The sequence below is a fragment of the Drosophila takahashii genome, chromosome 3L (genome assembly GCF_030179915.1).
Source record: "Drosophila takahashii strain IR98-3 E-12201 chromosome 3L, DtakHiC1v2, whole genome shotgun sequence".
In the NCBI taxonomy this organism is placed as follows: Eukaryota; Metazoa; Arthropoda; class Insecta; order Diptera; family Drosophilidae; genus Drosophila; species Drosophila takahashii.
In genome coordinates this window covers 8,391,935-8,416,669 of record NC_091680.1, presented here as the reverse complement: position 1 = coordinate 8,416,669, position 24,735 = coordinate 8,391,935, and the positions used below count along the sequence as shown (strand labels likewise).

General features: G+C 40.9%; 1 protein-coding gene across 1 annotated transcript in view; it reads right to left on the bottom strand.

Moving 5' to 3' along the window:
* Positions 1-24,224, bottom strand: part of form3 (formin 3) — a 33,259-nt gene extending 9,035 nt beyond the window's left edge. Inside the window, exons 1-4 of the mRNA XM_017153977.3 lie at positions 23,606-24,224; positions 7,198-7,597; positions 6,424-6,598; positions 999-1,032 (exon numbers count right to left, since the gene is read on the bottom strand). Of these exons, the coding sequence (XP_017009466.2) occupies positions 999-1,032; positions 6,424-6,598; positions 7,198-7,380 (392 nt within the window). The 5' untranslated portion in view covers positions 7,381-7,597; positions 23,606-24,224. The remainder of the gene's footprint in view (positions 1-998; positions 1,033-6,423; positions 6,599-7,197; positions 7,598-23,605) is intronic.
* Between the last annotated feature and the right edge of the window lie 511 nt (positions 24,225-24,735).

Below are 24,735 nucleotides of genomic sequence, written 5' to 3'. Positions count from 1 at the left end.
AAGCATCGGGGCAGCTTCCAAGCTACGCAGAATCTCAATGGTCTCCTCCCCCCTTCAAAAGCGGTCTCAAATCAAAGCGCGTTGTGGCTGAATGAAAACGTTTAAAGCGATTCGAAATTCCAAATAAATTAAATAGCGCCAGAAACTACGCATTTCGTTGATGTGTGCGCGTTAAAATTTTAATAACAATAGAACTGAAGGGGGTCCTCACTCACAGAATGGAAAAATGCCACAAGACAAATGGGCCGGGACAATCAATTAGTCAACTCTGCTCCGAGCTGACAAGCTGAGGAATCTGCCAATGCGGACAGCTTGTTTGTTATTGTTCGCTTTTGGGCTTGAACTATTTCAGAAATTAATTTAATTTGCTAGTTTCTCTCGTTTGCGAGCCGGCGTCGCAGAGCCACAAATTTGTCAACCAGAGGGCCATAAATAAACCCGTTTTGAAGGGTGAGTCGGAGATCCGACTAATTGATTTATTGTTGACTAATTAAATATTGAATTAATTGGTTGACTCGAATGCGGCGCAAATTATTTGCATAAGACCCGATGATCGGGCATTCGAATGGCCAACTCCTCCAGTTTGACGAATCTTTTGACAAGCGTTTGAGCAGCGTCTTGAGCGGTCATTAGCGATCCGCCCCCAGATCCTCTTCTGTCTTTTATTTTTTAGCAGAAAACCAAACCTTACCGAAAATCAGCGAATACCTTGATCTTGTCTTGTTGGTCGTCTCGTCATGTAGTCGCATGCAAATTAAATGTGCGTCCGATTCGAATAAAGCATAAAAGCGGCAAACGGCAAATGGCAATCGTTAAACTGTTTGTGATACTCATTTGCCTGATTGTGGGAGACTTTCAGGGTTTTTCACCCAACTCGCGGTCTTCACACGCTCGAAACGGAATACCAACGACGCCCTCAGCAAAACTGGGTGCTTAGAAATGTCTCGTCGTTGGGTTTTTATTGAGCGTCCTCCTGATCGCTGCACTTCAGCACTCACCTTAGGTTATTCAGCAGCGGCAAAACTTTGAGACCTGCAAGAGAAAGGAGAAAATTATTAGTCGAGTAAAAAGTGTTTAAATAAAAAGAATAAGTACTTTTTTAACTGGAATTTTTGTGTTTACAAAATGAACTGTGTTTCTGACCAATAAATACAAAGAAATACAAAGAAAGAAATAAATAAGTAATAAAATATTAAGCAAATTGTAAAATACAATTTTCCAATAAAAAACGAGGACGGAAGCTAACTTCGGCAAGCCGAAGTTTTAATACCCTTGCAGATTTTAAGAATTAAAACTTGACTAGACTAGCAACATGAATTAATAAACAACAAAATATTTTATAATTGAAAAAATAAAATTTTAAAATTTTTCACCCTATTGTTCCTATGGGAGCTATAGGATATAGACGCCCGATCGGCACGCGCGTTTACCCTAATGAAGGTACGCACAAAAAAATACGATTTGGAAAGTTTCATGGGAATAGCTAATATTTTGCGCGAAATATCCTGAAAAACGTCAAATTTTGACCGATTTCACCCTATTGTTCCTATGGGAGCTATAAGATATAGACGTCCGATCGGCACGCGCTTTTACCCTGATCAAGGTACGCACAAAAAAATACGATTTAGAAAGATTCATGCCAATAGCTCTTACACTGAGCGAAATATCTTCATTTTTGTGAAAGCTATATCCGATTGTTCCTATGGGAGCTATAGGATATAGATGTCCGATCGGGTCGGCTTTCAAACTTGATCTGCGTACACATGTTTTAGGACGACTGTGAAAGTTTCAAGGCGCTAGCTTTTAAACTGAGCTCGCAAACGGTATTGAAACAGACATACAGACGGACAGACGGACAGACGGACAGACGGACAGACGGACAGACGGTCAGACGGACAGACGGACAGACGGACAGACGGACATGGCTATATCGACTCCCCTATTGATCCTGATCAAGAATATATATACTTTATGGGGTCGGAAACGTCTCCTTCACTGCGTTACAAACTTCTGACCAAAATTATAATACCCTCTGCAAGGGTATAAAAACATACAAAAGAGAATAACCATGAACCTAAACATTTATAGTATTATACATTTTAATAAAATTTTATAGAGCGATCAAAAAATAAATTAAGGACAATGCTCTAATAAATTACCATTTAATGGTAAGGTTTGAATAAAATCCAAATATTATTATACCCGTTACTCGTAGAGTAAAAGGGTATATTGTATTCGTGCAAAAGTATGTAACAGGTAGAAGGAAGCGTTTCCGACCCCATAAAGTATATATATTCTTGATCAGGATCACTAGCCGAGTCGATCTAGCCATGTCCGTCTGTCCGTCTGTCCGTCTGTCTGTCTGTCCGTCTGTCCGTATGAACGCTGAGATCTCGGAAACTATAAAAGCTAGAAGATTGGCATTTTGCATGCAGATTCTGGGAGTTCCTACGCAGCGCAAGTTTATTTCAAAAAGGTGCCACGCCCCCTCTAACGCCCACTAGCCCTCTCTATCGCCCACAGTTTTGAAGCTATTATGAAAATAGTAACTGATATGTATTTGTTTCGTCAATACATATCGATTGGCCAAGTAAAAGTTTGCCACGCCCACTCTAACGCCCGCAAAACCCATTTAACGCTTAAACCTGTCTAGCGCCTACATTTCCGCCTTTCATGGCCAGTAGTACCAATATCTTGGGGTAGATGGCTCAATTCAATATACAATAGCGCCATCTATTCAGATGGTTAATTTGAACTTTTTGTCCTTTTTTTCTGTGGTCACACTAATTCACAATATGTTATTGCAAATTTTAAATTATTTGAAAAGGGCGCGCATTTTGTCTCTTTTTGCTCGTATTCGTTTTTCACAAGTGCATTCACCTGCGCTAGAGAGAGACGGAAGATGTGCTAGGCAGAATTGAAAGTTTTAGAAGGCCTCCACGTGGAGTTCCCTGGGTAAAAAACGGGAGCTAATTCCAGCTTCGAAAAACAAAAAAGGAGGCATATTTCTATTAAGTTGTTTAGCTGAGTAACGGGTATCTAATAGTCGAGGCACTCGATTATAGCGTTCTCTCTTGTTTTAAATAGTGTTATGTTCAGAAAACTTAGGTTGATTATTCCCATTGTTTAGTCTGGCCCTCTTGCCCACTTGTGACTAATGTGTAGATGATATGTTGCCGCCCCTCTACCGACCAGCGGGATTTCCATAGACGGCGAGTCAACTAAGGCCCGCCCAATGTCCCCTGAATCCCGACCGACTTCCGGTCAAGCTCGTTTTTTCGCCTTTTTGCTTTTATTCGCGCACTCACCAATCAATTTATGCACTCGTACACAGAGGCACACTTCTATCCGTGAGTTGTAAATACAAATAATAATAATAATAACAATAAAAAGTTAATTACGAAAAGCTCGTGAAAGTCGTTGTCGCTTCTGTGCTACATGTCCCTCAGATCCCCTCGATCCGCCTTATTTGGTGCCTTGACGTTCATAATTTCGTTTTACGACTTCGCTCCGCTGTCATTTTATTTGTTTGAAATTGAAATCCATAAAAGGCGTACAATTAAAATGCGTGTGCGATTCTGTGTGTGAGTGTGTAGTAAAAGTTTCTTTGTCCCGATCTTTGTCTTAAATTTTTGGATATTCGGAAGTTGTGAGATCTTAACTAGAAGGAGAGATAGCTGATCGGTATAGTCATGCTCATATCTGTATTTTAGTTTTTGTTCTGTGTAGAGGTCGTCCATCTATGCCCTACAGCCAAAAGAGCGGGGATTTATGTACATATAGCACAATAGTTAAGATCGGGGACACGCCCAAGTCCACAATTAATTGTTTAATAACATGCCAGGCAAAGAAACTCAACAAACTCAACAGTTCGAAAATCAATTCTCTCGCAAACGATTTAAATATTTCACTCAGCACTGTAAATCTGTTGATGATTTATAAATCAATTGAAATTGAATTTTGCCAGCGAAACAGTTGAGCAAATAAATTTATGGTCGACTATGGGAAAAACTGTTGCGTGCCAAAGTGGAAAATCATGGGGCATAAATCAGTGGCAAGCAAATGCCTCCCAGCCTGACAGATGACATACGGCAGATATGATGGCTATATGGTCTGTGGTCGGTCGGTGGGTCGGAGAATGGGAATGATTCCGTTCCGTTCGGAGCCGATAATTGGGCACTTAAGTGGCATTAGCGAGAGCCTCGCAGAGTTTTTGAATTGAAAAATGCAAATATTTGTGGGGCGTTGTTGGCTCTTGTTCCTGGAAGTCCAAACAGAGAGCAGAAAAAACTGAAAAACTGAAAAGAACTGAATCAGTGACAGAAGACAAAGTCAAAGTCGGGCCAACAGCCTTGAAACTGAATACTTCGTTTCATTGCCAAACAAAATGCGGCCGTTGCTTGTCAAATGTGTCGTTCAGGAATGCCCCAGGAATCGGTTTGGGATCGAAAATGGAAGTGGAATCGAAGTGGGGGGATTTACGGGGGCGCTGACTTGCGGCGTGACTTACATTTTGTCGCAGCCGTTGAGATTTCGAATTTGTCTTGCTACTTCTTTGCCTTGTCACTGGGCTCTTGTTCTTGTAATGCTGAAAAAGCGCAGCTCAATTTATTTTAATTAAGAACAATAAAAACGCCGCTTCTCAGTAAAGTAAACCCTCCCCATTTCCCCTGCTTTTTCAGGCAAGTGCAGCCGCAGGCATTCAGTGCACCACATTTCGGTGGTGTTGCGTCTGCGCAGAAGGAAACAACGAAAACAACAGCCACCACGCACGCACAACCGCGCTCAATCAAAGTCAGAAACTCGGGTTGACGACTGCCGAGTACAGTGGTAGTTGCCTATAGCAAACGAAGTTATGTTGGAAAATTTTTTAAATTTAATTTATTTTAAAAGACAAAAAAATGTTAAATTTTTGTTAAAGATTAAAGTAAAAAGTTATAAAGATCAATCATAAAATAATATTTAAACAATTTAAAAGATATTTAAAAAAAATAAAAAGAAATATTTAGAAGAGTGTTATTTATTATTATTTGTTTTAATTTTTTTAGGAAAACATCGAAGAAAAAAAGTGATAAAAATAAATCATCAATATTTATAAATAGGAAGTTCGAGCAATGGAAATTCTACTGTATTAAAGGGGGAATGCTAGCGGAGATGGAGGTCGAGCTGGGGGTTGGTGGAGTTCGGAGGCAGTTCATGAACTTTGAACAACTAGGGTCCCTCAGCTGAAAGGGGGAGGGGCATCTGCCACTGACAGGATGTAAATGAGTCCCTTGTTTGTCAACAGACATCTTGTTACATATTAAGTACATTTTGTTTATTGGGCGCTCATTCTCTCCTTCGTTCTCATCTGTAGATGTGGCAAAAATAAATTTTAAAGTGTTCTTGCAGCAGTTTTGAGGCACGTTCGAAACATATTAAAATCTAACTACAAACACGAATTGGTGTTCAACTCTTTGGCTTCAAGCTAGAAAAACATAATCTATGCCAACCAGATAAAAGTCTGTCACGTTTCATAGATTTATCCCTTTGTCGTAAAACTTTTAAGCTATTTTAAAACTCGGACAAAACAGCCATTAATGTTTTAATTTTGTTTAATAACTGTTATTATTCGCATATTCTAGGCATCTTTATAATCTGTATCTCCTAAAAAGTACTGCTAACTTTAAAAAAAAAAAACACTTTCGTATCGAATAAATCTGTAGATTATAAAAAATTACAAGCAAAAGTAGATCAACAAAGATCAATGAGATGGATAAGTGCATAATGGCAGTTTTACGAGTCATTAAGGTGTAAATGAGCATTAAAAAGTCTTGCAGTTAGCCAGCGAAATAACGATTTCGTTTTTGAAATCTTTGTTTGGAATCAAAACGTCCTCAATGACCCGACAACTTTTGCCACAATTATTAAATCAGCAATAAGTAAACAATGTTCGTTTGACCGATTTTCCCAGTTCCAGTTCAAATGGCTCGGAGAGCAATTACTGGCTTAAAGACGCGCCTCTAAATCGCCGGCACGTGCTAAGGTTACTCGGCCCCTCAAAGGCGATTTGGCATTTTGGGCTCTTCGAACCTATCATTATCTAACCTCAAGTCAACGAGCAGCCCCCGAGGGTCGCTGGTGTGGCTGCCTGAAAACCGAAAAATGAAAACCGGGGACTTGAGTCGCTGCGACATGCAAACAGTGGATGTATTGAATTCGTATATGTATTTTGGCCAAACAGACAGCCGGGCACATACGGTCAAGGGCACTGGCACTGGATCAGCGGGCACATCAATCAAATCAATGAAATCGAAGACAGCACCAATGGCACAGACAATCGCAGGGGAACAACCCGTTGACTTTTGCGGGTTTATCTCCATTGTTGCGAATTGAGACTCTTTTTTTTCCTTCTTGATATTAGATGGTGGGAATCGCTCTTACCTATAAATTCGTTGCGAATGCGAATCCGCTCCTGTAAAGTGGCCGCCGAAATGATGACGCAGTTGATGAAGGCCAGCAGGGCGGCCTGGTAGTCCAGGGGCGGTTGGGCGGCGGCACTCGACAGCTCCAGTTCGTTGATGACAATCTTGAAGCGGTATCGCTGCTTCTTGAGATTCTGCAAGGGATTCAAGAAGGGATTTCAGTTAAGGTTTAAATTTATGTTTAATTTAAATTAGAATATACAGTGTCTTAAAATGTCCCCTATTCAAATTATAATATGTAATTTGTGAATTCTAACAAGATAGTTTATCTAGGGTTTCTTGGAAATGTTCTTTAAATACAATAAAAGAGCCGAATTCAGCCTAATCATAAGTATAATTTATGTATAACTAAGGGCCGTTTTCCCGTCCGCCTGTTAAATTTAAAGGAAGCTTTAAACTCTGATTTCCCATACGATTTCAAGGTTTTATCCCTACTTTAAATTTAACAAACGGACTAGAAAACAGCCCTTAATTATTATTTTAAGTTGAGACAAAATTAAAAATATCCTAATAAAAGATAAAATAATGGTTTAACAAATTATTCGAGGTCAGTAAAAAATGGTGAAAATGATCTGTTAATTATCCGGTAATTATTTTCTTCTCTGATTTTGAATTTTTCCTTCAAAAGAATATAACATAAGACAGATAAATACTCAGGACCTGTAAATCACCCTCTATCGCTATTCCTTATCCTTTTTCCACCATTACCTAGACGTAATCCCCTTAAACTCACCTTGTAAAATTCTAGGGTTTCGATGGCACGCGCATAGCCGTCGGGGCTGTAGGCGCACAGCGCCGAGAGCAGCTCGAAGACCTGCTTCTTGACAGTGGCATTCTGCGTGTCCAGGGCAGCGCCCAGCTTGGCAATGTAGTCACGATTCTCGACAATGTAGTCCAGGCCGATGCGTGAGTCCATCGTGGCTTTTTGGGTTTTTGGTTTGGTTTTGGTTCTACTTTTTCGGGGGCTTCTCCTCTCGGGGCTGATCACGTCCCCGGAGCGGACGCTTTTCGGGGGCAATCGGATCGAATCGGGGCGAGACGATCGATTGGGGCGGCTAGTTGCAAAGGTTTCGGTTCTCGCATGGAATATCTGAGCAGTTCACGTCATGCCGAACGCTCCTCGTGCTCTGAATCTGAAAAATAGGAAAATGGGAAAATTCAGTTAGTTGCTGAGTGGAAGTCGGGACCTGGGCCCTTCAATTGTTGTCCCATATCTAGAGGGCTTTGCAGACCGAATACCGATTTTATTAATTTACGATCGGTTCTCTGGGCCTCGGGCCGCAATTGTCATAAATTAATTTGGACCGACCCAACGCCAGGGGGGCGTAACAGATTTGGAATTTTTTCCGATTTTCAATTTCTGATTTTCGATTTTGGGATAACGCTTTCGGAGGCACGATCAAAGGCAACCTTTGGCGAATGGCGGCGGGTTCCGCCTTCTAGATCGACATCGGCATCTCAATTACCAGCAAACGATCTCGTTAATTTGCTTACACTCGCCGCAGTCGTCGATACTTTCGATTAGTCGCCGTCTAAACTGCCGACAAAGTCTGTCATTTAGGTTGCCGCATATTAAAAGGCGATTTTTCATTAAAATACAACAAAAAGCGCCGATAAAATGCTTAACATTTTTGTTAAGAGCTCTGATCTCGAGTGGCACTTTGCGTTATTTGAAATTATAATTTGTGTGTGCGCTAAATGCTCATGTTATTGCCATTGTTGCTATTGTTTTGCTGTGCCCTGTCTCATCGAGTTGACTTTTGAAAACGCCGAGATAGGCTGTGGGATCCGATCGGCATTCGCCGTTCTGAGGCGGCGCTAATGAAATCACATACAACGACTTCAAATTAATGGACACACATCACAGAGTGACATCCTTGCGATATGCCTTATTGTCGGTCGTCACTTAACATGATATTTCCGATAATTCCCGCAAAGTGCTCGGCTCGAGTGGATGGATGTTGGATTCTCTGGAGAAAAACAAAAAACAAGTTCTCAATCACTTTGTATCTTGTTCTCTGCCTGGCTTTCTCATTGGGACCGCGCTGAATGTGGATCTACACTGTGTCACACAACTGGGCTATGAGCTTTACCAATTAGCGAATGATAGTAATCTCGCAGTTAACCTATGTAAATTTCGCTCTTTAAAGTTTCAGTGTTTTTTTACTGCGATTCAGTAGATAAAAAACAGGGAATTTTGCCATGCCATTGTGAAATGGAACAGATTAATGTGACAGATAAATATTATTAATTTTCATGATATGGATGGATGATATTTTACATATCTGAGAGATTGGTATAATTGATAATTTCAATAGTTAGAGTTTGCAAATAATTAAGCGAATACTATTAATAATTTTCAAAGGCAGGGTTGATATTTTACAAATCTTAGAAATTGCTATAATTGATTATTTTAATAGTTATAATTAGCAAATGCTTTAGAAATATGAAATACATGGAATAATAATATTTTTAAAAGATTTAAAAGTTTTTCAAACAATTTGTATTATTTTAATGGATATGAAACACATATTTTACCTCAACTATTTAACTCATGGTTATAACCATCTATAATAACCATATCTATAGATAAGCCATTGCTTAAATTTAAATCTATTTTAACTAATCTAGAATTTTGTGAGCTAGTGTGGACAGGCCGAGCGTGCTGCAAATGGGCTCTAGATAACTTAGCACAACACCCGCACACCGGCAACATCCGAGAGTGATAGGACGATAAATTAATAATGCTTATCTCTAAACTGGTTCCATTAGCCCAGCCAACCAACCAACCAGCCATCGTGCTGGACATCGCATTATTGTTGCTATTTATTGCGAAACAGCAGCCACCTAAAAGTCAATTGAGTTGTTGAAAGCTGAGAGAATAGGGAACCGAACTGCCTTTGGCTTGGGAATCGAATTCGGATTGGAATGGAAATGGTCCAGCCGAAATGTTAATGAACCCGCCCATAACTAAAGGGGGAGCCTAATTAGAATTTGACTGAAAACTGAAACCCAATGCCTGGTTGCCCATTTATCTTGCCACACGGAGTACCTGGCGGTAAAAATCGTTTGGGGCGTTGACAGGCGCAAATGACTTGCCCCCTGTGAAAACAGAGGACAGGGGACAGCGGACAGGTGGCGAGGGCGACTCGCTGGCGTCGTCAATAAAATGTCAACCACATGCCCACAAATTGCCCGCCCCGCCGCTGCCATTGTGGAAATATTTCCGTCGTCATCGCCTCGCTCGCAGCCATGCTAAAGTGCAAGTAATAATTCACGAATTTCAAAAGTTTTCAGTCGCCGTCTCGCGATCGTTTTCAATGTCTCGCGACATTATAATATTGTTTGTATAAATTATGTTGTGGACCGCGGGGCGTATGTCGAATGGCTAAATGTGATTAAATGTTGTGCAAAGTGCATGTTTCTGGGCTGGGCTGAGCTGGGATTTTCGAGAAAAACGAGCTGGGTTGGGCAGGTGAGTGGGGCTCATCAGCAGGAAAATAGGTATTTGGTTATCTGGCAGCTAGGACACTTGACCAACTTGAAAGACAAATCAAGACGAGTGCCACAAAGGTAAACAGCTGAAGATCAACTACCGTAGCGGCGGCATTAAAATGCACAACATCTGTTGCAATAGGCGCAAGGTCGTTCCACATCTATGTTTCTGATGTGTTTTCTGGTTTTCTGGTTTGGTTTGGTCCGTCTGCCACCTGTAACAAATTGTAGCAAATGAAGCAGCAGCTCGTCTCTGGGTTTTTCTATCCACATTTTCAACGGGTGTGTCCGCAGCTCTAATCTCGCAGCAACTGCACAGTTTTCATAAATTTTTATTGAATTTTTATGGCTGCAGGCAGCCGTCATCGTTGCTTTGAATTTGCATGCTGATGTGTATACACAAAAGCACACAAAATAAATAAACATAAAAAATAAAATAAACAGTCATTGAGAAAAGTGTTTTGCACTTAATAATAAATGCTGCTGATAGAAGAGCTACGAAAATGGAAACTTGGTGAAAAAGTATCATTAGGCTAATAGCATCATTTATCCCTGTCACCCCGGCGAACATCTTGATCTCTTGGTTCATATAGTTTAATCTGTGTTTGGGCTCTGGGCCACTTCAACTGAGTTGTTTATAAGCTGCCTTATCAACAAACTGAGAAAATGTGTCTGGGAACCAAACTGAAAACAGAACAGACGCTTTGTTGCAGCTTTCGATTTGAGAAAATGAAAATGGAAAAAAACACAAAAACAGACTTGGAGTCAGAGAAAAGACAGAACGAGTCATAACACTTGACAACAGCAACATCGCAGCACAGCAGCAACATCGCAACACGACGATGTCTCCCCGGCTTCGAGCTGCAATCAAAACACGATCTTGGCGCTCAGCATTGACCTTATGACTTCTAAAATCGGTAAAAACATCTTTACAGCTCCATGTGGCACTGCCGATGTGTTTCCAATATGAGCTAAAAATACGAAAATCAAGCTGAGCGGCGGCGTACTTGAAATTGGGATACATTTTATAGCCTTTATATATTGCCATTTTCAATTCATGAGGCGAAAAAGTGGAAGGCACTCGTGAGCTGTACAATAATTTTAAAGGATACTGCCTTGCACATTTTCGGTTATATGTCAAGTTTAAGTGGCAGACGCGAAGGTCGCTGCGGCAACTCGAAGGCGTCGCGAATTGAGCAATTAGGGCGTGGCCGAGTACGCCTCATTTGCACTTACTTGACTTAATTCGTCAATTAGCCGGGGCTAAGGTAATCACGGCTCCAGCTGCTTGGACCAGCTGGCCAGCTGGGAAACTGGACAGCCTCATCCACTTCAGATCCACAGATTCCGATTCAGATTCAGATACAGTCGCTCGTGGGCGTTCAACAGCCAAATTCAAGAGCCACAACAAAGCGAATAAGTTTAATGATTTGGTTCGTGTATGTATTGTATGGTCAACAAAGAACATTTGACTACGAAAATAAATAAAATGCAGCCCACGGACCAGAAAACAGACGAAAAATTAGTAAATGGTGCGTAGGTTTTGCATTTTGATGATGACCACTGCGATGAAAACCGACCGCATAACCACAAAGACCGCACAACTAGCCGAGCACGTTTAAAACTATATGATTCTATTTGGATAGAGGTTCAGCCGAAAGGTGATGACTCTGTAAACCGACGTAATCGACCAGAAATATATTTTTAAGTGGCTTAAACAATAACAAAAAGTACGCCTTGTGTCTTGTAACAATAATAATATTTACCAAAATAACATTTGTACACTTGGGATATATGTTTGTAATTCCTATTATGGTTATTTTAAATTTTGTATATTTATAGAATACTTTCGGAAATCAAAAAAATAAATAGAAGAACCTTAAACCTCTTCCCATTTTATTCCAATTTTTGTTTCTGAATAACATGCTTCACATCTATACATTTTTTTGACTTAGTAAAAATGAAATGTTACATTTCTATTAATATCCATTCTTTTCGAAGCCCCTCTCCCCACTTAAAAAAGGGAGATTATCCGAGACTCCCTTGATTGAATTTCATTGAGTTCGCCGCGTGGCGCTAGTTGACATATGACAGCAGAAGCGGGCAGTGTCACATTTTCGGGAATAAACGCTGGGAAACTCCCCCAACTCTGTTTGCCATTGATGAGAATTTATGAACGGTCACAGGCTTTCGGGTTAAATAGACTCAACTGGCAATGACGGGGCTCTGTGCTCTTGGAACCCCATGAAAAACCCATCGAAAGTGTCAAAAGCCGCTTCATTGGAAAATCTTCTATTGTTTTACGGTCTGTCGTTTTCGGGTACGAATTCGGGGGACTTTGCGCAAGCGCCGCGAAGTGTGAAAATGAACAGCGAACAGGTTGGCTATCAGGAATTGGGTCTGGGCCTATGGATTGTTTTGTAAGCCTATAAAATATAAGGCGCTAATGGGCAATTTTCACGCTTATTTACACAATGGAAAAGCGAAAGTTTCGGTTTATGGCGGGTCATGGATTTCGACTGCTCGCATGCAGCTGGCCGATTCCAGGTGCTGGAAATTCTACGGCCACCAAAGTGCATAAATATGTTCAATAGCTTGCATTTATGACAGCCAAATGCACCCAAAACATGCAACAAGTTTGGCCGCATTTACAGGTGCCCGAAACGAAAATAATAACATAAAAAATGTGAGACAAACGAATATACGTGTAAAGTGGTCAATGTCCACTTGAGTGCCCCAAAAAATAGGAAAAAAATTACCTGGCATGCCGGCATGCTCTCGGCAGTCTCAGGGCCAATCGACAATGAGCGCTAATTATGCTGAGCCGAGATCGCTTGCCAAAAAGGTTCAATGCACCGCTGCAGCATTTCAAATCCCTTGTTGACCTTAACTTTGAATTGTCAAAATACAAAAGTTCAAACAGAGCCAAAGCTGCAAACAATGAGCACAAAGCGTAAGGCACACAAAAGAAGTGAGCCACGGAAACCTACATACTTTGGCCCAAACTCAAAAGGGTACACGGCAAATAAAATTGAGATCCAATAGACCCATGGAAATAAAGAAAAGTAAGTTTGATATTCATTTAAAAATATTAAAATGTTTTTTAATTTAAACCGTATTTTTCCCAGTGCCTCTCTGATTCATTTGAAAAGTGTTGGCCATATGCAGGCTGCACAGATTCTCGAGTTTGCCGCTCGGATGGATTTGGATGCTGCTGCCACCGCTTTGACATTGACTTGTGGTTTCAGTTGCCGCCACTGCTGCCACTGCCGCATTTCAAGTTTTCAGCCTTTCAGCTCTTTTTTTCAGTTTCCAGCGTATATATGTGTTTAGTCTCTGTGTGTGGGCTGAAATTGTTTTCCTCACTTCATTCATAGAGTCGAAACTCGCGCTTAACTGATTAGTCAGCTCCTCGGCTTTTGGGGAGCAGCTCAGCTGGTTTGCAGCGATTTAGGTGCGATTCTTGCCACAGTTTTTTTTTTTGTATTTTTTGCGTGGTATCTGTGTTTGTCCTTCACAAACATTTGTTTGGATCACAGCTCACAACTCAGAGCTTTTGTGGTTTGCGGCATCTGAGCCCGAACTTCCGCATGAATACTCGCACATCATACATGGCTTATCGATATATCTTGTTACTATATTTAGCCAGCGAGATTAGGCGAGTTTATCGCCTTTATGTTTCGGATTCTGTTTGTCATTGGATCGCCCACAAATGGAGGCAATGAGTCACAGAGGGAGAAATTCGAGGCGTCACTAATAAAAAAGATAAGCTATATAGGGAAAAAATAAAAATATCTCTACGTACCTATTATTATATTTATTTATTTTTTAAATTTATTTATTTTACTATATAATTATAATACAAGATAGACAGGTGACAAATTTAAGAGACATTTGTTCTCTGTGCAATCTACATTTAGTGTTGGGCAACCAGTTGCCTTTTATGTAAGTTCAACATTTTGCAGATCTATCCCGAGCAGCTGCACTTGCCTATCGTTAGAACAACAAAGTTAAACAAAGCACAGACTGCATAAATTAAGTGTCGAATTGGCAAAAAAGATATCAGGTGACAGGCGTGAAAAGCGCTGTTCTGACAGAAAGTCAGACAGACAGACAGTTGAGATTAAAGGCCAGCTTTTACCTTTCGGCCACAGACTCGCCACTTGCGCAATTCCCCGATCACCGATCCACAATTCACAATCCCAACGATCCGATCCTCACAGCGCCAACTCGAACTTGAACTACATTGCATTGGACATCAAAATAAATACATAATCGTAAATATAAAACCAGCGCCGAGTGCTCCCATTTCTTGGGCTGCACAGGCCGCACCACGTGACTGGCGAATTCGTTGGTCAATGTTTGGCGGCCGTTGTTGTTTTTTGGGGCACAGACCGAGACAGATTGGGCAGAGCTTGAGCTTATATGAGGCAGCTGAAAGAGAGAGATACATCCACAGATCTCCAGGCAGCCGCATCGCCCACAGCGCCGCTGGTTTGCCTTTGTTGTTTGCCACTGAGTGGCAGTGACAGTGGCGGAAAGGTATGCAATACAGAAAATACGGCAGATTTTCTAGAAAATATTGTAGGTTAGCAGAAGAAAATTCCAGGATTTTTAGAAAATATCGCAGATTTTTAGAAAATATTTTTAGTAATGGGAATATCTAAAGGGCTTTCAAAAACGAAGACGTTACTTAAAGTATTCAGAAAATAGGAATATTATTTTTTTTAATTTTTAAAATGAGTCATTTTTATTGGATAAGGTCGAGGTGAAATATTGAATTTATTGAATTTAGAGACAATATTTAATAGGAGTCTGCTGTAAAATGTCAACAAAAATAACCAGGCCCCCTTTTAAATTAGTTTTTTAATCTAATCGTAAGAGTATTTAATATTCGCCACCATCTGCCCGCGATTTACACACCTCATTGTTGCCTCGTGAACTTGTAACTAACTTGTAACCCGATATTTGCCAGCATTAACTTTACTTTTTCGTTGCATTGTCTTCTTGGCGTTTTGCTCGCTCTGGGCTATTTATAAAATAGTAAACGCTTTAGCTGGCCGCGGCCATTGTCTCGCAATTAAGATTTCATTGTGAGATTCGGAGGCATGGGCCACACGGCGTATGCGCGATTCGAATCGCCGCTGCCACTTGCAGTGCTCTGAGCATCAAACATGCAATAATTTGTTTAATTAGGCGTAAATGACGCTGACAGCGCTGCCAGCGCCGTGGCTCTAATGGAGCGTGGCTGATTTTAATGGCTTGTCGGGTTGGCTCTAACCTTACGGTGCGGTGCGGCTTGTGGTTGTGGCAAGTGATTCCACCTCGCAACCTGCACTGCCAGTTGCCACACCCCGACGATCGGTGAGCCATGCTAATGCCGTATTCTCTGCAAACTTCCAGCTCCAAAATGCCATAAAAAAAGAATATGCGATATGCCTGGCGATCTGACGATCGAACGATCGCACGGATCGCATTTGATTGCAGCCCAATCGATCTTTGGATGCCTTTGCCATTCACGAAGATAATTCAATTAATTGCGAAAATGTCCTAGAGACAAATTCATATTCACAGCGGACGGCGGCGATTGCAACAAAGTGCAAATGTAGCGGTCGTGTCTGCGATCGTGTAGCTTTTCATTAAATTTCATTAAATTCTTTTATGCGATAGCAAAGCAAAATCAGCAACATTAGGCATTGCAACATTTTAGCGATTTCGATGGGATTTAATATTGGATTGGCATGAAGTGGGGAGTTTGGAGTGTGGAGTTTTCGAGTGTGGATGGTTGATCTTCGCTACTCCGAGCTCTGTGCATTTTATGACTTTGATTTATTTGAGCAAATTATTTTTAAGCTGTTACATGACCAGCGGGGATCCATCGGGCATCGGGCATCATCGGGATCCCTGGCTGTCGAGTCGAGGAAGTGTCTGCATGAGTCTGGACGCGATCTGTGATCTGTGATCAGTGATCAGCAATTTGCCATTTCCCATCGCTCATCGCTCATTGCCCGACCAAGTTATTAGCTGTCTGCAATTGTCAGCGTTCGCTTGACGGCTTCGCTCCCAATTCCCAATGCTCCCATCGAATCCCCTGCCATCCCCAGGCGCAATTTCCAATTACATAAGCGAGTGATCTCTCCATCTGTCTGGCTGAAGATCAGCTGTATCGGCTGTGCATAATTTCAATTTGACAAAGCACATACGATCGATGGCTGTGCTGATAGGCGCCGTCAAAGTCGGTCTCAGGCCCCCAGGCTAGGGCTTTTCCCCGATTTACGCCGATTTACCCCAACTCTCCTCTCAAAAACTCAAAACTCAATACTCAAGACCATTGCACGCCCATCCAGCGTGCTTAATTACTTTTGGGGGGAGTTTGGCTATCGGTAATCGACGCGGTATGGGAACTGGGATTGGGTATGGATTTGGGATGGGTATTCAGCACGGACATCCGCGTACGTGCCGGGCATGGAAAAACTCAGTTTCTGGACAGGCGGCAGCTGGGCAAGTCCACACTGCCTATTTTGGGATGTGCTGACCTATAAATTCTTAGCTAACACTATCGTGAATAAAGTCTAGGTAGTAAAAAAAATGGTAGTTCGATTTATTACGTATTATAAAGTTCAGTAAAAAAGTTAAATTTAGATTCAGACTTAAGCAAAAAAATTTACTGGGTAAATATTAGTAGAATTCTCAAAGCCCACAAAAAAAAAAGATTACTAAATATAACTAAATATGCTAATTAATTTAAAAAAATTTTTAGTTTATCCATATTTCAATTGCATTTGCTTGGATAAAATATTTCTAAACATTTTTTATAGCTTCGCTTCTGGTTAATGAAACATCTATGATCAACACTTTATTATTTTAGAAAAAACTCACTTACCACAACTATTTTGTTCCCCCTTGTTTATGCATAAAAATGAAGTCTTAATGCTATTATTCACATGTTCGCTTATACACAATAGCCTAAGTAAACAAATCGACAGAGTTTGGACAGCATTTGAAGTGCTGCAAAAATTAACCACCCACGACTTGAAGAGCATTCACGTTTCGATAGCTTGTTTCCTTCCTGTCTGAGGCCTACCCCCCTGATATCTTCGCCCCTCAACTCACCGCAAAACTGTTGCTTAATGAAAACAAATGAATTTATGAGTCGTGGCCTGAGTCTGAGCTCGCCAATCCCCGCCAATCCCCCCGAAGAGACTTATCCCAGCGATCACCTCTCGGAACATTGGCATTGGCCACTCTGCTTTGTCTCCCACTCGGCGATTTATGGCTTTACGCACTTTTTTTCGACCGGAGAGCGCTTTATTAGCAAATGGCCGTGCTGTTATTACTTGAGTTATTGTAATGCCAGCGAGGCGGTCGCATAAATTATCGTATGTAATATGCCGTTACACTCGCTCCCAGTCATTCAGTCAGTCAGTCAGTCAGTCGGGGTCTAAAGGTCCGCCCCATTTGGGGACGATCGATGTGATTGATCGGTTTGTAATTGACTTCGGCAGTGTTTTGATGGGCCCACGGAATAATAACAAGAAATCTCTGGATTTTCGCTTTGGTAGCAAAGTTCAAATGGGTTTCTTCCGACGTACCTTGGACCGATGGTCTGTTTGGGCCACTTTGGTTTCGAGCGCAAAGACCAGGTTACAAATAAATATTTTAAAAACAATATTATAATAGAAATTATAATTGTATTATAGAAATTATTTTGTTTTTTTTTTTTGTCAATCCTTAATTTTAGTAGAATGAATCTTTCAGATAAATGATTTATATATTTACAAAACTCAATAAAATATTAATTTTTTAGAATTTCTCGTTCTTTAAATTTTAAAACCTAAGTGTTAAATAACAAAAATAAGCCCCAATATTTTTGGACAATATCTTGTGTGTTACCTATAATCCGTGTAATCCCAACTTGCAGCCCAAAATCTTGCCTCAAGAACGTTTCTTTCTCTGTGAATACAGAACAGCCAGTTGGCAGAGCAGCCGACAGAGACCGCGATACAAAGATACAAAGATACTTTCAGCCGCACACGCAGCTGCGGAAACGTAAAACAATGTAGGTGAAACAAGTTCCCGCAAATGCCAAACTTAAGAGCCCGGCAATCCGCAATCCACTCGCTCGTATAGATGCAAATCAATAGCAGATTTCGGGCCTTAATAGAATTTTGAGGCGGCAGTTGGAAACCGCAATGAAATGAGCAACGGCAACGGCAACCGCAGCTCAGACAAACAAACCCAAAGGCGCCGTCGCAAACACTTTGCTCGCAGAGCAGCGAAGAATACAAAAAAAAATAAAACCCCAGGGCGGCACTTGTCTCGAGACCGAGGGATTAGGAATACGTCGAGAGCTGTTTATTTTGTAAGCCAGTCGCTCTAACTTATGTCGGCGATTAGCCGAGAATTTCCGCTTTCGATCGAATGCTGCTCGTAAATTAACGAAAATTTAATAAGAATCCGCGACTGCAGGGGATGTGAACTGAGCTCAGATGTTCCCAGAATACCCAGCGACCTTGGGCGAAATCGACAGCAAAAAAACCTCAGACAAAAGCCATATGTCTTTCCATCCTCAGCGAATCATCGCATCAAATAAATATTTATGCTCGTGTTCGAGGGTAATAAAACTTTAGAAGTAGGCAAAAATAAACGAGCTGGGGTGACTACACCCTTCCTTTCCGTTTATCATAGCTGCTAACTAATGTTATGCAACTAATATAACACAAAACGAGTCTTTATTAGCCGATAATTGGCGATCAAATAAGGCCTGATCGCGGATCGTTCAAGCAAGTACGTTTCCATCGGTTTGATTGATATTGGCCATCCATAAGGCATCCAAATATTTAATCGATGGCATCCGTGACACAGTCTTTGTGACCCTGCGTGATTCACAATGTTCTTTACACTAATGTTTTTCTTTTTGGTTTTGTTTATGCCCGTGCGGGAGGGTAATAACATTAAATAATGAATTTTTTCGCCGTTCGTCAATTGTTTGCTCAACCTTCGATGCTCGCTTGACATTTTATTGACGCATTATTTGTCTCGGTCTTTATGAATTCGCTGTCTTCGCTCCTCGCACGAAGAATGCAAATTTCCGAGATCGGTGATTATGGAAAATATTATGCAGAATAAGAGAAAAAAAATTGGCAAACAAATTAGGCGGGCGTATAACGAATTTCACCTGTTGACAACTCAGGCCAAGGTAATCGACTCCGCCGCCAAATTTGGCCAAAGCCGCCCTGGAAATTGTTTTCAGATATTGGCAAACTCAAATGGCTAATGGATGGCTAGAAAGCGGCGTGGCCCAAAAAGCAAACTGGGCCAGCTAATCGGGGGGCGGAAGTGCCAAACCATCGACCCCTTTTTCCTCTGTTTCTACCATATATATCTTTCCATATCGGTTCTACGAATTATCCGAGGCTGTCGGCTACCCACAAAGCCAAAGACTAAGTCAATAATTACACAGTCCCCGGTGCGGGGCGATTCCTACGATGGCACATTAAGCGGTTCAAAGCGTGAAAAACGCTTCCTATTATTAGTTTAATTTGTTTTGGGCGCGCAATTTAATTTATATAACAATAATCGTTTATAAATGATAAATTAATATGGGAAACAAATTGTATGGGCGGTCGAGAGTCGGCAGCTCGAAGCTCTGAGCTCTCATCTCTCGATCGCTGATGTTCGAGCGCCAAGTGGTCGACAAGTTGCCAAAATTGGCAAGGCTTAAATGGACATAACAACAACAACAACGACTTGCATGGAGATGGCTGGCCGCTTGTAATCAGTATTGTTTTTGCTGGCCAACTTGGACCTGGTTAGTTATTTCCTATCCGCCTTTGTGCGGCTACTTTACGAGAGTGTGGGTTGAGTTTGGATGGGTCAGTAGTCGGTAGTCTATGGGGCTTTTGGTCTTTTGGTCTCCGGGCTTTCGTATTACGCATACGCCACGCTGGCTTTGATTTCTTATTTGCTGCTTTTGAATGGCCGGGCGAGAACTTCCAAATAGGGAACGCAACTGAGCGTGGCGAATTTGGCTTTGTTGCGATTTCTTTTTTATTTAAATTATTTTGGACCAACAAAGGGGGAAAACTCTATTTAAGTGGGGTAACTCTCTGCTTCCTGTATTAAGAACCCTACAAATTATTACTTGCAACACACCACACCTTACACCATTCGGAAATGACTTTCAGTTCTGTGAGAACTTTAAATGAGCTGATTTATGGCTATTTGATGAGCACATTAACCGGAGGAGTATTACTTATGCTACCGCTCACAAGTTATTACATATTTAAGTTTATGGCTGCCTTTTTGTATGCCAGGCACACGAAATAACCTAAACAGCAGCAGCTTCACTCGAATTCTTATGGGGTTTTTTCAATATTCAACTCTTTCGTTGCGCGGACTTTATGTGTACTGTGTGTGTACTTTATTATTAATTTTAAACGTGGGCCCGCAACAACACGAAACACCCACAGCATTTGTCAAGTTGCTTGGATTCTTTTCTTCGTCGCTTTTAATTCTGCTTTTGTTTTTTTTTTGTTCTCGGCTGCTGGCCGCATTTGTTATTACTTTTTGTGGTTTTGTTAGTTGCTTTTCGCGGCTGCAGCTTTTTGTGTTCTGTATGCTGAGTTCTGTGTTCTTTGAGATTAATACTTGCAATTTGAACATTTCAGCACGTCGACGTCGGCGCCTGCTTCTAATTGCAAACGCAAATTACTCATACGCCGCGTTGTGCTCGCATAATTATCGCTTATTGCCACATCAAATCATTGGCTTGCGTGGGCAGTTGTCTTGGCTCAAACGCAAACTCAAAATTATAATGAATATGAATGAAACACGGCAAAAAAGCGGTTGCCAAGTGACAACTGCTCATCCTCCCGTCAGCTGCTGAATAACAATTATTCTCGCATTTCGCAGCCATTTTACTTATTGTTTAGCAAATATCTTGGCTTCGCTCTCCCTGCAATGAATTGCCTTTATGCGCTCATTTGCATATTAAATAAGCGGCTGCCACTGCCGCTGCATCGGTGTTGGCTGCATTCGCTGTTGTTGTTTATATTTTCCTTCATTATTTTTATTTTTATTTTTATTTAATTTTTTTGCTGCCGTTTGGCTAGTTTCTAAGCGGCAGCAGCTGCCGTCAATGCAAAGAACGTCGTTGGCTGATCGTAGGTTGGCCAGCGTATTACGAGAGGGAGCCGCGATTTTTATTAGTATTCTCCATTTGGCTCGTTGACGCAAAAGAACGAATCGATATTGCATAAGGTGGAAGTGGTTTAGTGGGCTACATTCCCTTTGCCGCGAGGAAATCCGAGGAATTTGAAAAAAATGTGGAGAAATGGAAAATTTTAAAGAATTTTATAGTCAAATAAATACTGATTCCCTTTTCTGCGAGAAAACAAGTAAAGACTTATTTTAGTTGATTTGTAGAGAAGAAAGTTCCAAGTCATTAAATATGCATAGAAACGTGTGTAAATATATGGAGGGTGAAAAGAGGTAAAAATTTAATGAAGTGATCATATTTATCAAGATTAGCTACTGCCAATAAAATGCTGAAAATTTAGGTTATGAATATTTCAAATATGAATTCCTTATCGAAGCGGTAGAATAAGATCTTATGGAAATCAGATTATAAATCAGAACTCAATAAAAAGCAGAAGTGATTTGCCTGCGCAAATTCAAATAAATTCTATTGAGATCGTTGTAATCGATTTAATTATTGACTAAGTGCCCCGATGCCCATCCCTCACTTCTCAACGAACTCGATGCAATTAGTCAGGCTCCCCGCCAATTAGTCACAGAGAATTTCCAGTTAAAGACCAGCTGAAGCCAGCTGAGGTCTTTTGTAATCTGCCTTGGGTTGTGTGGCACACTCATCCGAGGATCGGGTTGGATCTGAAATGCCTTTTAGGGCCGCGCAGCTTAGATAACAATTAGAGAATAAATTTATTTGGACGCATGCTAATTTCAATATTTATTGGGAGAGACAAAGGAAAGGCAGCTAGCGAAGCGCCGATGTTGGGTGACTATTTCAGCGACTTTTGGTGAAACAAGTAGTTGAATTTCCTTTTTCAAAGCTCAGCTATTGACAGGCAGAGAGTTACACTTATCTCTGCAAGTGTGTGTGTGACATTAACCACACACAAACAAGTCCGCCATATTTGGCAATTGACTTTGCAGCCAGCCAACAGTGCTATTCGCGATATATATCTACATACACACCGATCCGAGTGCACTGAAAATATTAAGACCAGCTTTTGGCCTTTATAATCTAAAATGTATATGTATTTTGATTCAGTACCCTGTTAAAATACATATTTTTCCTAATTAAAAGTCTATTTTAAATAATAACCTCAAGAGGCACCGATATTTTCCTCTCTGTACCAACGAAATATATATGCGTGCTTGGTTTTTTCTTCTTTTTACTGTTTACGCTGCCCACATGCGATGGCCTGGGCTTGATAAATAATTTTAGTTTTATAAACACAAATTGACACTTCAAATTGTTTGCCAAAAAACAAACCGAAACGGAGGGAGAGAGAACGAATCGGAGAATGAAATCAATTTGAATTAAGCCGCCTCGCTTTGAAGAGTTGGCGGAGATTTCTTTGGCCTCGAGGGGTGGAACCCGCGTCGATTCAGATTGGGCATATCATGACCGAAAACACTTCTCGGAATCCGAAAGGCAGGTAGCCGCCCCACTTGTTCTTGTTCCTTTTGCCGCCCTGGGCTCCCATGGAAAATGCGATTCCGATTCGTATCGGCAAAGATCTGAACACGGCTTCTAATTCCCCCGAGCATCGAAATGAAACCGTCGGCTCATTCGAGGTTCGAACACATTTAAGAGCCAAAGATTTTTAGATTTAAAGAGCAGCGTAATCGGCGTTGCGAGTCGGTCGTTATTGCCGCATTATGCTCGCGTTAATTAATTGTTTATTTGTCTTGCGATTACCGCCGATTTTCGTCATACAAGTGGGGTATTTGTACGTACAGGGTGTTTTCGCTACAGGCAACCGATATTTATTTCTGATGTGAAACGGTTTTATGGTGAAATCATTTTTTCCGAACCTTTACTCATGAAATATAATATTGTTAAAATTTATAGAAGACTAAAAAACTATCAAATATTCTCATAAGAATATAAGAAAATATTTTCGAAAGCATTACATTAAAAAATTAGCTTTTTTTAAAAGTAGCATGTTCTGAAATTTGATATAAATTCATAAGATCTTGTTAAGCTCTAGACCTTCTTTAAGGGTTTGTCTTTCGAAGTTTTACAATTATCTTTTAGGACAGATATTGTCATAATTCATACAAATATTTTATGGGTTCCAACTTGATTCTTCAAAATGGTTTTTATAATTATTTTGAAACTTGTTTACGCGTTGAAAAGTGTTGTGGTGGTCTCAGTAACCAAATGCATTATCGATATTTCACAGGGGGCGCCAAGTCTTATCAGCACTATGGTTCCGCGTAATTGATCTAGTTTTGTGGCGTTCTCTACGCTGCATTGGGAATCGAAGGAAGTGTTCGAAGCGATTGGTAATAAATATTATCACAGCTGACCGCGACTAATGGACAAACAAAAGAGCGCTTAATAGGCCGATGGTCAACATTTCAGGGCGATAGCGACCGCGTGGAAAACTCACCATGGGAAATGCGGTGGGGAAAACACCTGCTGTCGATCCAAATTGCTGCGCAGATCGGGTTTAGATCGGGAATGGATTTCGTTTATCGTACTTATCGAATGCACTTTGTTTCGCTTTTATCGGGGGTTTTGGTTCTGGTTGCTGGTTGCTTGTTGCTTGTTGCTGCCACTTTGCGGTTGCCTTTGCTGCCGTTTTAATTAGCAATACAAACACATTAGCTAATGCACACACGAGACACAGTCACACGAATTGGCGCCCACGCAGAATTGGCAGCCAAGAGCCAAAAGCAAACGCGTTTATTGAAAATGCAACGCGCGCACAGAACTCGAAGTCGCGCAGACTCAAAACCAAATTCAAATTCAAAATCAAATCCAAATTCAAAATCAAATTCAAAACCAAAACAAAATAAGAGCCAAACAAGCTGGCTTATGGCAGCGAAAAATAGCGAATACTGACCGCTGCACATGCACTTTGCATTTGCAATCGCATTCGACTCTGCCAGCGGAGTTCTCGGCTCAAAACAGCTTCTTAAAACAACTCGAAACAACACAAGACACCATAAAACACCTCACAACACCAACACCTTTGCCTGCAGCCGGATAACCGAATCGTTCGAAAGATCGCGAGTGACTGAAATAACGGCGAGCTTGCGCTGTTTGATTTTCGACCGATCGCACGATTGCGCGCCAGTGATGAGCAAACTTCAAAAAAACAGTGCAGATCAGCTAGAAAAACGGAACCAATTTTAAAAATTGTATTTTAAATTTTGTATTTTATTTATAGTCTTAATAAACATTGCTTATGAGTAAGTATCATTTTGTGGTATCTTTTGTAAATGGTTTGTCCGAAAAAAGTTTTAGAATCCCAAAAAATTGGTTTCGCTAAACAAATGCTCTGTTTTAAATACATTTGAAAATTAACATTGAAAAATGTTTCTCTTCCAAATTAATCCAACAACTTTAGTTGATAATCTTTGTTTTAAAAAGTAACGTATGTGTTTCAAGATAGACAAAATGCCAGCACTTGTGAGCGCGGCTAACAGGTTCGCGAACCAGTTCCGAATAACAGAGTGGCGCTGTAAACGGCTGCGAGAGAAAAGCCAAGAGAAATTTACTTAACTATCATTTTTA